General features: G+C 35.0%; 1 protein-coding gene across 1 annotated transcript; it reads left to right on the top strand.

The window, feature by feature from the left end:
• The first annotated feature begins 857 nt into the window (after window positions 1-857).
• LOC129257402 (dnaJ homolog subfamily B member 9-like) lies at window positions 858-13,490 on the top strand. The gene is made up of 5 exons (XM_054895712.2): window positions 858-1,107; window positions 3,103-3,377; window positions 3,844-4,259; window positions 4,989-5,022; window positions 9,499-13,490. Exons 2-5 carry the CDS (start codon window positions 3,152-3,154, stop codon window positions 9,567-9,569), a joined length of 747 nt encoding a protein of 248 aa, XP_054751687.2. The 5' UTR covers window positions 858-1,107; window positions 3,103-3,151; the 3' UTR covers window positions 9,570-13,490.
• Window positions 13,491-15,450: the final 1,960 nt, after the last annotated feature.

A 15,450-nucleotide genomic window follows, 5' to 3' on the forward strand; every position in this document is an offset into this window, starting at 1 on the left:
CTTGCTCGCTTCGCTCGCTCGCATTTGGATACTAATTGTAATCCAATAGTTTACGTCACAACAAATCCATTGAAATATAACCATCATTGTGATAGTCCTTCAAGTGAACGGATGGTAGTATTACGCACGCAGTAATATCCCTGTACATAATATGTGATAGTTACACAACACTTGAAAGTGATTTTTGGGCAACATTCTTTCCTCCACCTACTGAAAATTTGCTTGCTCGCTTTGCTCATTCGACACATTATCCAATAATCACACTTCATGAAAGACGATTTTGGTCATCATGTTTTCTATTTTTGGATATTAACTGTAACTTCAGTAGTTTATAACACAACATATTCATTATTATAGCCATGAGGTCTTTAAATGAAAGATAAAATTATTATGTACACGGTTTTATATACCCCCCCCCCCCCGTGTAGGTGTGGGGGTGTCCCCAAAATGTTTTAATTATCAGGTCAGTATATTGCTTTCAACCCCCCCCCCCCCTGCTCGGACCGGAATTACGCCAGTGATTTTTAAAGGAAATAAACTTGAAATCCATGGCCTGTGACAATTACTTGCATGGTTATAAACTATTACTTTTAAAGCATTTAAAAAATGGTCGCAAATGAGCACCTCAGAGCTGAGATTTTATGACCCTGCATGTATAATGACACTCAGTAAAGAGGTTAATTTTGTTCAGTTCCATGGGTTCCGCTATCAGAAACAACGACCCCACCCATGTTTTAGAGGTGGATATTTTATCCGCCTCTATGCCCCCACCATAGCATATCGTAACTCAAACATCCCGCGACACTTTCGACCAATCCAAACATTACCCGTACGAATAGCAATCTTTCAAGATATTGCGCATGCGTTCTACAATCAATTACACATACAGTACCGGTATAATGTATGTCAAGTCTGTATGTTAATTGGTATACGGTATACGGTACGTGTGTTTACAACCGAGTCCGGAACGAGACGGTGACGTCTAATTCCTGATAGTGATATACCGAAAGTCATAGTCATATATCAAACTGTAGTGACTTGGAGGCAAGATCAAGTACATGACGGTCCATCTGTAACTCATTTCTAACCGGCTTTGCATTAAAACGGGTAAGTAATTTAATCGCCTTCTCTGTGCAAACGCCACGGTAAGGACGGTAACGCGTAGATTAGGCTAGCCGTAGCCAGCGCCAGCAAACAACCGGGCGCGGGGCGGCCGAGGCCGGAGTCTCGCATGGCCTGGCACTCGACGCATCTCCTCCTAAAAATAAAGTCCTAGGCTAGACTCAGAGCTCCTCTCTGACTCTGTTTGAAAAGTTTCGTTGCTTGTTCCGCTGTCTGCTTCACTAATGTTACAATATCTTTTTTCGACTCTAGATTATGAAACAGAAACAGCAGAAACAAAGTACCGGCGGTATTCTGTATTGAGCCAAAACTAATTTTGAAAGTGAAACTGATTTTTAAGCAGTATAAAAAAAAGGGCTAACGTTAGAACTTAGTCTTAGAATAGATCCACTCAAGGGTTCATTACCATCCTGCCTGTGGGGAATCTACAGGTAGGACTATGGAGTATGGTATGCCAATGCTGTACACAGGTCACAGTAGGCCTACACAATTTAAAAAATCATTAAAATATCACTTTTGTGACCAAAAATAGTAATTTCCATACAGTTGCAATTTAGTTTTCATTAGTAATAGTAGATGGGTGTAATTTTTGTATTCACCAGACACCAGAGCCCTCGAAAACTTGAATTTTGGGCATATTTTTGTTTACGCAGTCTTATTGGTGGAAAGTACTAATATGGCAAGACAATTGTCATTTTTCAATCTCTATTTTTAATTATGAAAAAATAATTTAAAGAATCAAACTTACTTTAGAGCCAATATGATGAATAGCTGTAATGGAAACTGACAGTGTCAAAAAATCAAGCATTTGTCCCAAAGAAAAAGAGAAAATAAGCCAAACATTGCCAACCTTATTTCACCACACAGGGAGTAGTAACAGAGAACAAGGTTATATCATAACCTTGTTCAGAATGAGTGGAATAGATCTAACAATATTTGATCTGACGTTACGTTACTTAGTCTTAGGCTATAGGACCTATTTCAAATTATCAACATGGTCAATACTAAGTTAGATTAGAGTCTAACTTAGTCTTGACTTAGGCCTCTACTAGTATAAGTTAGGTCTAACGTTAGACCAATTTGTATCAAAATTTTATACTGTACACCTAGTTGACCGTTTTAGACATTTGAAACCAAAACGAACTGTTGTTTGTTAGTTTGACAAAAGAGAACATTGAAGACTGCACACTGCCCTCTACAATTTGTGCAAGTAAGCTGAGGGCAGTTTAACCCAAGGAGCTACATGCTGCTGCTTGGCCTTGGGGGGGGGGGGGGGAGCAAATTTGCCTTGATTTGTTTAATTGCACATTTGCATCAGTGTTGCCATCTTTGGGAATTGTTTGTCCATTTTAGGGGATTTATGAAGGTTTTGGTGAAAAGCAGTAAAATTTGCTATTTTAATTAATATGACTTAGTGTAAGTTAGATCTGCAGTTGTTGTTAAACGATCTACTGTAGATGGAAATTAGAATGTACATCAGCACATGTCTTGCGCGATTCTGCATATAATAATAATCTACCGGCCGTGGTGTGAGCTGAGCAAACTAGCATAGAGGGGTCTACAGCATTAACTAGTTTTGGGCAATAACAAACTGTCCTCACTTTTTAAAAAATTATTGTGATTTGAAAAATTTTGGGATTTTTCAGGTACCTTTTGTGGATTTTCTTTGGATTGGACCTGGCAACACTGATGCGCATCCATACTTGTTTGGAATTTTGAATGCACTTATGCACAGTATCTATGTGCTGAATAGCAAGAGTTTGTGTTAGGCAACTGAATTTAACAAGGCCTTGAGTTTGCCCTAATTCTTAGGCCTCATGCCCAAAGCCGAAAGGACATAATCACTATACAGGTTCAATGGAGTTTTTGGCATAAGACTGACAATTCATAATATTTACTTTCTATTCATGTTTATTTCAAAATTGCTTCTGCATTTTGAAAGTGACGATTTATTTATTTTTTGTTTTGTTTCATTGACAGAAATCAAAGTCAACTTTTACAGGTAGGGAGTCTCTTAATAAATTGTACCATGAGGTGTCAAAATTGCTGTCACCTGGCAGCTGTAGGTGTCCTAACGTTCATGTTGGTGGACTATGTTCAAAGTGCTACAAGGGATTACTACACGATTCTTGGAGTGAGCAGAAGTGCATCACAAGGAGAGATCAAGAAAGCCTTTCGGAAGCTAGCCATTCAGTATCATCCAGACAAGAACAAGGAGCCTGATGCAGAGAAGAAGTTCATGGAGATAGCTAAAGGTAATGGTTTCTGGATGCTGTCTCTTATCAGGGAAATGATTGGGATTTTAGTGTGTGAGCATATGAGTGGAATTGGGCAAACAATTAAAAAAGTTTTTAATAAAAAAAAAAACTTGTAGAAATATTGTCATACCTATCAGGATTGAAAATTTACCACAATGATTCCACTGTCATTGTGACATCTAGGGTAAGGGCAGCTCTATTTGTTTTGATACAGAAAATTATTGAAATATCATCCTTTTCCAATTTGTGGATTGATTTTATGATCATTACCCAAAAGTTCACAACTTGAAGTATACATTAAGTCTGGAGGTAAGCAGGGTGACTATCAATATCATAAAAGACCAAGTATAATAATCTTGTGTAGCTGGAAACAAGGGGAAAATGAAAAAGAGCTCTTAAATCAGGCTGGCACCTCAGACTTTACAAGAAATCAAGCATTCACAAAGTGTCTCTTTTTTTTTAGCCTATGAAGTCCTTTCAGATGAAGACAAAAGGAAACAGTATGACAGATTAGGAGCCAGTGCCTATGAGAACCAGGGACAACATGGTGGTGGAGGAAGAAGAGGTGGTGGTCCACAATTTAATTTCAACGAGTTCTACCGTGGTTTTGACAACAGCTTCCACCAGAGGAGAGGTCATCAAGGGAGAGATCAAAGACAGAAAATGAAGTTTGGTGATGGATTCTTTGATTTTGACTCTTTCTGGAATGACTTTGATGATGACAGTTTGTTTGGTAACATGGGAGGCTTTGGAAATCAAGCTTTTGATGGTTTTGGGAATCACAGGGGTGGCGGCTTTCAGAATCAGGGATTTGATGGATTTGGGTCAGCATTTGGAAATGGACATTTTGGAAATGGGCAATTTTCAGCACACAGACAGGTGAGTATTAAAGTTTAACCTTTTTTGTAAGTTCTTAGCCAACCATAAGATCAAGTCAGTTTGATTTGGAATTTAATGTTATCGGTGATAAATAGGTAATGAATCAAATCTTTGTGTGTTAAGAATACAAAGTACAAGATACAAGAGAGCAATTGAGTTCAAGTTAGATTCCTTTTGTTCATGTGGAATGTCAACCAAAGTCTACAACAGCAAGTCAGCATAGAGAATAGTAGTTGACCCACAAGGAAGAAGTTAAAGCAAGATTTTTCAAAGAAATATTAATGTCTGTCTCAGCCATTTTCTTTTTGGGATGGTTGATTTTAAATAAAATCTGAGCATTCTATCAATGTAATGCCCTCCTATAGAAAGTACCATGATTTTAATTTCATCTTATCTATTTAATAGGTATTTGATAAAGTTTGAGATTGTTATTACACATGATCAAGATGAATTTGCAACATTTTGTATGCTATTTTTATTAGAAATGGAGGCAAGAGCACAAAATAATGTAGGACAGAAGAAGTCTTTTAATAAATGATTTTTTTTCTAGGGCTTCAAGCTTGCTATGTAATTTTGATCGATACAATATACGCAAATGTATGTGTTCATTTCATAGATGTTTATTTCGTGTTTAGATTATCAGTGGTGATAATTTTCATAGCTTTAGTTATTAGTGGATTATCTTTATGCCTGACTTGATTTTTTATTTCTCTTTTCTTTTCTTTGCAGCAACAAAGATCATTTCATTCAAGACATGCAGCAGGTAAGGTTCCATCTTAGAATATGAATAAAAAGAACAACATCACAGTTTCATCTTAAGAAGAATTCATTTCTTCTAAGTTGTCAAAAGAACCCTATGTCTTGTAGATTATGTTTCATATTCTAACAGGTATATAGTCTGATTTTTGCCATTACTTTGTTTAATCATTAAATTGGAATAATGTTTATTCATAACCTAATTATTTAAGAAAATTGTGGACTAATTAGCCATGTTAGTTTCCACAACCGTGTGACAGGGAGTTGCACTTGGCATAATAAAAGTCTTCATTTGCCACTTTCCATCTCTATGTGATATGGGTGCCAGTAGTTTGTGAATGATATCATGTACATGTTTTAGAGTTTTGAACGTTTTGCCCAAATAATGAAATTTTGGTTGGAAATCCATCACTGGCAGTAGTGTCTGGAGAGCATTTCATCAACATTTGCCATCTGATAGGTTGTCCAATCTGACATCTCTCCTTGATTTTGATGGGCTGATAAGCACCTGTGGTGTCTGAATGAATGGTTACTATAATGTACATGTAGTAAATACATAAAACATCTTACATGTCCTTTCATAAAAATTGAAATGCTCCACAGATTAGCCATGTCCCTTAAGTAGGCTGAAGAACTATGTTTAGCCAAATTCATGCATTTGGATCACAAATTTAACATCCTCAGATAGTTGTACCAAATGTAACAGTTGCATCCGATTGGAAAATTATGAATGAATAAATTAAAAAAAATAATAAAAATAAGAAATAAGAAGAAGCTCTCATACAGCAGTTCGGCAAGGATTACTCCTTAGGGAGTGGAGGTTGCTAAGCAGTTGCGATTTGAATGTTACTTCCTCTGGATTTGTTATTAACATTAAGCCTACATTTCGGAAGTCCTATAAGTACGTAGTTGCATTTCACTAATCCCGTTCAAGAGAATTAAATACAAAGCTTCAGGAATACCATCTTTTCCTGACATGTAGACTTTATAGGTAATTATATTAATAATCACATACAGACTGTTACTTTCATTTTTCAAATACTGTTTACATGGAATATAGCAAGGATGCGTGCTATACATAAAGGAACCAAAACAGTAACCCAGACGACGACAAGCACCCAAAAAGGTCTTTCAGAATATTTCTTCATGTTCCTGAATGAAATCTGTGTTATATTTCTCTTGATTTTGCCTGGACCTTTAAAAGGTGCACCTGAATGTACCATGTTTAAATTGTAAAATCAGGGTGCTACATAAGCACTTGCCCGATTGCCCGGGGCAAGTTAAAGTTAGAGCCGGGCAAGCGTTTTGAAGTAAAGACCAAAACTACTTGCCCGAATTGGGCAAGCAAATATCTAACAGTAGGAATTACCAAAATTAGGGTCAATATGATATGATATTGACCCTAATTTTGGTCATTGCAGGCAAGATAAAATCACTTTTTTGGACAAAGGAATGCAATAACAAGGTAGATAAGTTAATGTCAAGAGAGAAAAAGGTAAATGGTTTACTTTAAATAACCGCAAAACTTTCGTTTTTGAAGAGAAACTTTTTTCCAAGGGTTTTTTCGGGAAAGTGAAATAGATTTTTGGGCAAGTATATTCCAACTATTTAAAAATTTACTTGCCTGACTGGGCAAGTGCTTCTAAAAAGTTATGTAGCACCCTGGTAAAATATACATGTAGATAAAGAAGTACTAATATTGTCATGTACATGTAATTGACAATGATTTTTTCCATTAGAAATTCCCAGACTGAATTTGTGCATATTTTATTCAGAATTTAAAGGATAATCGAAGAAATATTCCAGTTTCTCAGGCAACTTCAATAGGGGATTTCTTATACAGATTTTTTTTTCTTAATTTGCATTTTCTACAGTACATGTACTAAATTTTTATTGTACATGTACATACAAAGCTACAAGCTTTGAATTGGCTCAATTCACTTTACTGGTATACAATACATGTATATAAAGTTATTATGACACTGCTGGCTTTCAATAGATGGGATTGATTCAATAAATATCATTCCTTTGTATGATGCTGCCTGAATTCTATACATTTTTAAGATGATTCTGATGGCACTAAAAACTAAACCTACCCTGAAAATTGCAGTATGAATTCTTAACAAAAAAGTGAGATTAAAAGTGAGGGAAATGGTTTTAAGTCCAGATATCTGGATATTTCTATGTATTTGACCAGAGTGGGGTCTGTCCATATTTTGCATGAATTGGTAAAAAATCTCGGAATACAGTGACAAAAGGGCATCCCATGAGGGTTTGACACAGAACGTGGGACAAATGATGAAAATACAGGACAATCCTGAAAGGAAGGGATATCTGGTTGTCTTATTGAGTATTTATAAGGGCTGATTTGCAATTGATATTATATTCTATTATGTGTTATTTAAGATGATGGTTTTGTTCTAGCCTACTATCCTCAAGTAGTTAGAAAGTTGAAAGCGTAGAACTAATGAAAATACCTTTAGCTGCATGAATGAATGATGAATAGAGCTCAATGGTATGTTTGTAATAGTTTGCTGATCTTCAGATATAGGCTTTTATATCAGTAAAAAAAAAGGGGGGGAATGAATTAATGGCAGATCAGGAATGGTCTTAAATATTACGTGTACATGCCAGGTTGGTTGTTATGATTCAAGGTCAACCTATGAAGTTGAAGTTGAGATACATAATATCTACCATCAACTTTCTTCTTATAACAGGCTAGCTACATGTAATAGAATACTACACAATGTGACGTGTATCTTTGAAACTGTGATGATGACGTGTGTAAGGTTAATTTTCTCTGGGGTAGAATTACTCTATTTTTCGGAGTGGAATTGAAACATAGAAGGCTAACATTGAGTTGTGTACCCTCCTGGCCTTCGCTATGAGTTGACCGTAAAGAATTGGTTTATGTTACAAGTGATTTCCGGGAATATATGTAATTTGAATGGTGATCAGGTGTAAAAGCAATGGGCTTGTTGTAGGGTTGACAGTCTGACTTTAACTTGGGAACAATATTTACAATTAAACTACCCTCTTAACAAAAAAATGGCAGATTATCAAAAGTGAAATTAATGCATGCATGCATCAAAAGTGAAAATAATGCATGCATACAAGTAGAGCCCTTATTGTGACATCACACACGTTAAACTAGTTGACAATACTCTATATTACTAAACACCATGCATTAATCACAAGTACATGTATTTCTCTTTCAAAGTGATTACAAACCTCATTGAAATGCTACAGATTTTGTAGGATCTCACTTTATTGATTAATCATTCCCTGCAGTTCAGATACATCATTTATTCAAATATTTCTTTATTTTTTTAAATCCTCCTTCGCCGTCTGTGCTATCCTGTACGTCTTTAATAAAAAGTATTTGACCCATAAGCCTCTCATGATAATGAAAATTGTTTGCTTTATATATGTATTAAGAAACACACAAATTACATTTTTTTTATCATTTTGGTTTGAAATCAGAGACTTTTCTGACTTATCCAGGAAGGTAGATTTTTTCAATTTTAAAACCTACATTTACCGTAATTTTTTTTATATATAATAGTCCAAATCAAGTTATTTCGTAAATGTGATGTGTACATATAATGTAAGCTGGTTTGTTTACTGATTTTTTTTCTTCCACTTTTTGAAGTGGAAATTAGATAGTACCCTCAACTTATTTAAAAGATGATTACTCAACTGGGATGAATTACACTAGTGCCATGAATATAAAAATGAAATAACCACTGCTTCAATAGAACACCTTTTATTACACACTTTCTGAGGTCAAAAATGAATTATGAATTCTGCATACCGGTAGTTCTGCATGTTGCATAGTATATCAACTTTTAGAGAAAAAAAAACTGCTCATTACTTCTTAGATACTTGCAATTAGCACAGTTTATATAAAGGCAAAGAATGAGCCAGCTGTATACAATTCATGCAAGCACATGAACTGGGGCCTACTTGTATGGAATACAATTATGCCTGAACATGCACTGTATGATTATTGGTACAATATTTGTATTGCTTGCTTGAGCGAGACAAACATCAATAGTTAAAGGTTATATAGCCTTTAAGTTTTGACATTTTGGTGCAAGTATATTATAATGCTATGTGCATAGTTGCCATTCACCAATGAAGTGTTCCTGATATTTAGCTTCTGATAAGTAAAATAGCAATCAAGTTTGTTGCATGGGCTGAAGTAATGAAACTTCCATAAAATTGCCTTTGAAATGCTGCATTAAAAATTCTTTTTATCAAGAAAATACCTACAATTTGTCAGTGTTTTGCAGTATTAAAAGTAGGTTTCTGTGGAGCTCTCCAGTCTACATGTTTTGTACATGGGTGTAGTTAATGCCAGCTGTTGATCCATTCTCTGGCTTTATTTCCCCTAGGTAAATAGCATTGATGGATATGAGTATATAGACACCTTTCCTTCAATCAATAGGAGTGTTTATTTTATTTTTTATTTTTTCCATAGGTGGCAGAAGCTGTCGTACAGTGACGCAAAGAGTGGGTAATACCATCACTACATATACAGACTGTTCTTAAACCTCAAACCTTGAAGATCATATCAGAAGGGCAAAACAACTATACATCACTGGAAAGATGATATTATACGAAGTAAATACAATTATTCAAGCTTCATGTATTTCACCACTAAACAGATGAGTTCCTTGCTTTAGAAAAGATGTGCTCAGATTTATGAATTTCTAAACTGTGATTTATTGCACATTTCCCCCTACTGAATTCTATGATGTCACTATATGTAAACAAAGTTGTGGTAACATGCATTTGAATGTATTATTTTCTTTATTTCCAGTATGTAAATTCCACATTTTGAAAAGAAGTTGCACAGAAAATTATTTTCTGTTCAAATTGATGAAACTTTCAGCTCTCGAATATCTTGCAGATATTCGTGACACTTTGTTTGACATACCAGTCATGGTCAAATAAGTAACAAAAATCTCATACAAAATGTGGTCTAGAGTTGTTTTTCTGTACATTTAAGCACCAAATATTGTACTGTAAATTTGATACTTCTGTGCAAATTATTTTCAGTGATTCAAATTTGTAATCTGGAAAAAAAGAAAATATTGTTTTGGTTTTTCTTTTTTACATATGTACAACAGATATAATCACTATGATATCATAGTCTTGGTGTGTAGGCAATAAATCCCATTTGTGGGGCTTACAGATTTGAGTGTTTCTAAAGCAAATTCTTGGCAGCTAACATATTAAAATCTATTAATCTTACATATATTCATTTTCTAACTTCTTAGCTTTCTATTAGGGTATACTTAATCAATTTTATATTTTGCTTCTGATATGGTCTTTAAAAATAATTACCTTCAGAGCTTCAGATATTAGTTGAGCATTATCAACTATTAAAAAGGACTCAATCTTTGTTCTTGATGTAAACAACGATTTGTTACTGCCTAATTACGGTTGATTATGCACATATGAACTAGTTCATCTGATGAATTGGGTTGAACAATATATTCTATGCAGAAATTACAAACTAGATCATGAGAATAAAGACAATTTTTTTTTTATTTATAGATTTTTTAGTTAAATAAATCATGAAACAGGGTTGTGATTTTGCTATGTGTTGTAACAAAAAAAACTCCTCTAATCAATGTGTCAGCAACAAGTTATAAAATTATTAAAATTGTTGAGACAAAAATGAGAACTGCCATGCTCTTATTCACAATTTTCATGTAACCTTTACTCTGTGACCTGAACCAAACTTGAGGTCGGCTCTATGCCTGCCACATTGGACATGGAAGTTGGTTGTCACCTCTCCGCATGTGCACACATTAGGTGTCTGTCAGGGGCATTTGGCAGACTTCACAAGAGAGGTTAACCCCCTCTCCCCAGAAAGTTCAAGCAGGGCCCTGAAAACTTTTTTTATGGGGGTGCTGATGTAAATTTGACAAGCAAAAAAAGGGGGGTTCACTACAGAATGAAGGTCTTTTTGATCCCCCCCCCCCCCCCCCAAAAAAAAAAAAACCCACTACATTACATTTCTCCATTTTCTGGCACCTACCAGAATTCCAGGGAGTACTGCTGATGGAGAATAATACATGCAGCACCCCCAACCCCCCCCCCCCCCCCGGAAAATCTTGGGGGTACTTCAGCACCCCTGCGTCCCAGGGCCATGAGTTTAAAAACTCACATTCTTTCATCCAATCATGCATTTCCTTTAATAGCATAGCATGAACATGATCGATGTACATTAAGCACTTCTTTAAGTACACTTGAAAAAGAAGGGGTGTACATGTCTGTTATTGATTGAGTCCATTATGTTAAAGGTCAAGTCCACCCCAGGAAAATGCTGACTTGAATAAATAGAGAAAAATCAAAGTTTCGCTTATTTTTCACAAAACAGTGATATGCACAACGAGGTGACTCAGTCGATGATGTCTATCACTCACTATTTCTCTTGTGTTTTTATTGTTTGAATTAATACAATATTCCATTTTTTATAGATTTGACAATAAGGACCAACTTGACTGAACCATATAGTATTAAACAATGCCAATTCCACATGTTCAGGGAGGAATTAATCGTTGTATCACTTGACAATGAGGAGAAAATCAGAATATATCATATGTCATATAATAAAATCAAAAGAAATAGTGAGTGGATGACGTCATAGTCTCCTCATTTGCATACCAGCCAGGATGTGCATATAACTGTTTTGTGAAATTAAGCGAAACTTTAAAATGTCATAACTTTCTTATTTTACATCTGATTTTGATGAAATTTTCAGTGTTATGCTTATTGGATTTTTCTCCTTTTATTCAAATCAACTTTTTGTTGGGGTGGACTTGTCCTTTAATCGTTTTCCTACCCAGTATGTACATGCCATTTGCAAAAAGCCTATTTGAAATGTATTACGTTCAGTACCAAATCTAATCAAGATGACAATGTATAGCTGCTGATCCTGAAACATTTATAGGAAAATGACATACATCAGTAAAAAAAAACATCTGTCAAATCAACTTGACATAATTATGTTCAGAATATCAGTCTCATTCATATTTGTACTATGCTATGAGATTTCTCTTTAGAGTCATATTCAATTTGTAATTTTCAATATAGTAATCGCAGCAATAACAGTAGTTAACAGTATTATGTAGCTCATATGAGATGGGTTTCTGGTTCATTAAATTCTGATCTATAGGCTTTTCATTTCATCAACTTTCATAAGAGAAATCAATTTATTTATTTATAAAAATTTATTTATGATTTTTGTTGTCCTATTGCAAGTTACAAAATACTGATAAAACAAAGATGGGGCTTGAATCCTATCCTGTGTTTTCAATACCATTACTATTCACATGATACAACATTGTGTGTTGCATTTCTCTTTAATGATATACTTCCTTCCTCTTTGAAATTCCAATGGTCTCTTTTAGGACACTGCATTTATCTCAAACTTTTCATGTCTAGATATCTTTTGTTAACACTGTCTGATTTCATTACAAGTAATTTTTAGAGCATCTCCATTTTTCATGTATACTCTGTAATGGTGGTTTTGGTTAAGTGTTTTATCCATGAACCCTTTTCTTCCTTTTTATTGCTTGCTTTCAAGAGTACATTCTATTAGGTCTTCCATTATTCTGAATGTACATGGAAATTTACATATTTATTTCTTTTTTTCTTCATCCAAATGGAATGTTTATGAGAGTTGTATGGAGGAATGGGGATTGTGTCTTATTGGAGATGTCAAGACATGAAGTAGTTTTAAGCCATAGCTTTCATCTCTATTGGCAAAAGCACTACTGAGTAGTTGCTCCTCTAGAAAGAGGAGTACTTTCTAAATGCAAAAGAGCTAATCTGGTCCCTATTCGCATTCCTTTTGGAGTGAGATGAACTCACTCATTTTTTAGTGCGATATGCATCTTTCTAGAGGGGATTTTACATCTTTTTGGAGTGAAAGTGTCTAAAAAGATGGACAGTTCACTCCATAATAAGCTATAATTTACTCTATAAGGACATACAGTTCACTCCAAAGGGATTAGTCCCTACTATCACTCCAAGAAGAGTGATTATGGACAAGATAACATGTAGCTCTTTTATATTTAGAGAGTAACATCGCCTAATGAGATTGCTGTAGTGTTATCAGCAAATATTATTCCATCTAATAAGCTGTATTCTAATTTTTTCCATATTACTTTGGTGTGCAATAAGTAGCAGGTCTGTAAAGGAATTTACTTGTCTGAATTATCTAAAATCATGATATACATTTTGTACATGCTTGCTGCCTTGCTAATGGGGTAAATAATTTATATACAAGCATTAGTTTGCTCTTCCAGAAATGGTGTATTATATAATTTGCTATGTTTCAGATTCTTTCTTGTTTTGTGTGTATATTGCATTGAATGGAGCTGGAAAATATTTATTTTCATGTAATTTTTAAAAAAGATTTATGGATAATAAAGAAACTTTGATATTTGAAATTTATATTTGATTCCTTGTCTACACAAGATTATAATTATTTCTGTATAGCGGTCTAATAATAATCCTAGCCATTTTCACCAGATGGGAGATGCTATAGATGTTGTGAGAGGGGAGAAGGTTAGAGATAGAGAATGGGGTAAAGAGGGGGGGCCAAAGGATACTTTAGGATAGAGATAGGGGGAAGGGGACGGAGAGAGAAGGAAGAGGGGAGTACAGATAGTACAAATTTTAAATGAGGTTAGTATTTTTGAAATGTTAAAACTTAAAAAGTATTTTTGACATAAGTGTAATGAAGTATCAGTGAATATCTCAGGTCACACGACCAAGGTCAAAGGTCGTTTAAGGTCAATGAACTTTGGCCCTCGTAATTTCAAAATTTATGGATATACTTCATGAAATGTGGACATAGGGGCAATCGAGTATCACTGATCATCTTGCACAAGTCTTAGGTCACATGATCAAGTTCAAATGTCATCAGGGTTAATGAACATAGCATTTTATTATCATATGCACTGTGTTTTGGTGAATAATTATTCTATAGATATTTTCAACGTCAGCACTGCTGCTACATTGAATCGCATAATGCAGGCGAGACTGACAGAGGCGCTCCACTTGTTATAAATAGAAATTCTTGTCAAAACGAATAGATTATGTAAGTCCATTGGACAAGACAATTTATTTTTTTAAATAAAGATTCCATTAACTAACACTTTGATCGGGAAACTTAAGTTTTAAAAGATGTGTGTATTAGAGTATGGAGTATTAATAATTGATGTTGAGGGAGAGAGAGGGAAGAGGTGATGGGGAGAAAGAAAGCAGGGAGTGAAGATAGGAAGTTGGCGACCGGGGTTGGAGAGGGGGAAATGCAGAGGACTCAAGATAAGAACAGCGAGTGGTTGGCAAGGGGTATAGATAAACATGATAAATGGGTGAGAAGACAGAGGGCAAAGAGAATGAGATAGGGAAGGGGAGTGGAAAAGAGATAAAGAACGTGTAAAGATGGAAAGGCGAAAGAGGGGGAGATGGAGAAAAAGGCCTAAGGGTGGTGAGAAAATAGTAGACAGTATAAGGGCAAATATAGATGAACAGGGGTGCAGATTGGTGTAGAAGACAAATGAGACAGATAATTGTAGAGGAGCGAGGGTTTGAGGGTTGATTGATGAAGACGGGAGAGAGGAGGGCTGGAAATGTAAAATATACAAGACTAAGGGAGGGGAAAGGGGGAAAATGGTGTTCGGAACGAAGTCGTGAGAAAAAAAAATATGAACAGACAGTGTAAGAAAAGAAAAGTGGAAGTCGATGAGGGAGCGAGTGAAGGGGGCGGGTTGTCTATTTTCATGATGGGAAATCTGATAAAACCAAAAAAAAGCTAGCGCGATAACATGTCCTGCGAAAAGAGTACCAATACATGAAATCATAGGCAAGAGTAAACTCCAATTTCTACGCGATTACTATTAGTATAGCGCCATCTAGATTTTTTTACATCTTGATCCAGTGAACTTATTTCGAATAGAAACTCGAATTGTTTTTATTTCTGAAATGATGAAATCTAAATATTGTTCAGTTATGTTTTATTATATTTCATTGAAATTAAAAAAAATGTTCATTAATTTTAATCTGTATTCTCGTAGGCCTGCATCAGAGAGGGTATTCAATAATAATCAATCTATTTAGTATGCCTCAATTTGAATCATAATCATCTCTTTGATGTCAAAATGAAATCCACAGAAGAACTGCAGGAATGGTATCAAATCTCAAGCTGTAGATGTTTTTGGTCATTATTACCAAATTACTGGTTTAGAATGACTCGAAAAACGTTAGACATTGATCTTTTTGTATTTGAATTTTGATTTATTGTAGGCCTATACTTCACTTTTTGCACATAATATAAGTAAAGGGAAAAGCATACACACTTAAAAATGTTGGGCAACACACTGTCCACTGTGTTGGGTAATGTATGTTG

Source organism: Lytechinus pictus, chromosome 3, assembly GCF_037042905.1.
Source record: "Lytechinus pictus isolate F3 Inbred chromosome 3, Lp3.0, whole genome shotgun sequence".
NCBI classification, from domain to species: domain Eukaryota; kingdom Metazoa; phylum Echinodermata; class Echinoidea; order Temnopleuroida; family Toxopneustidae; genus Lytechinus; species Lytechinus pictus.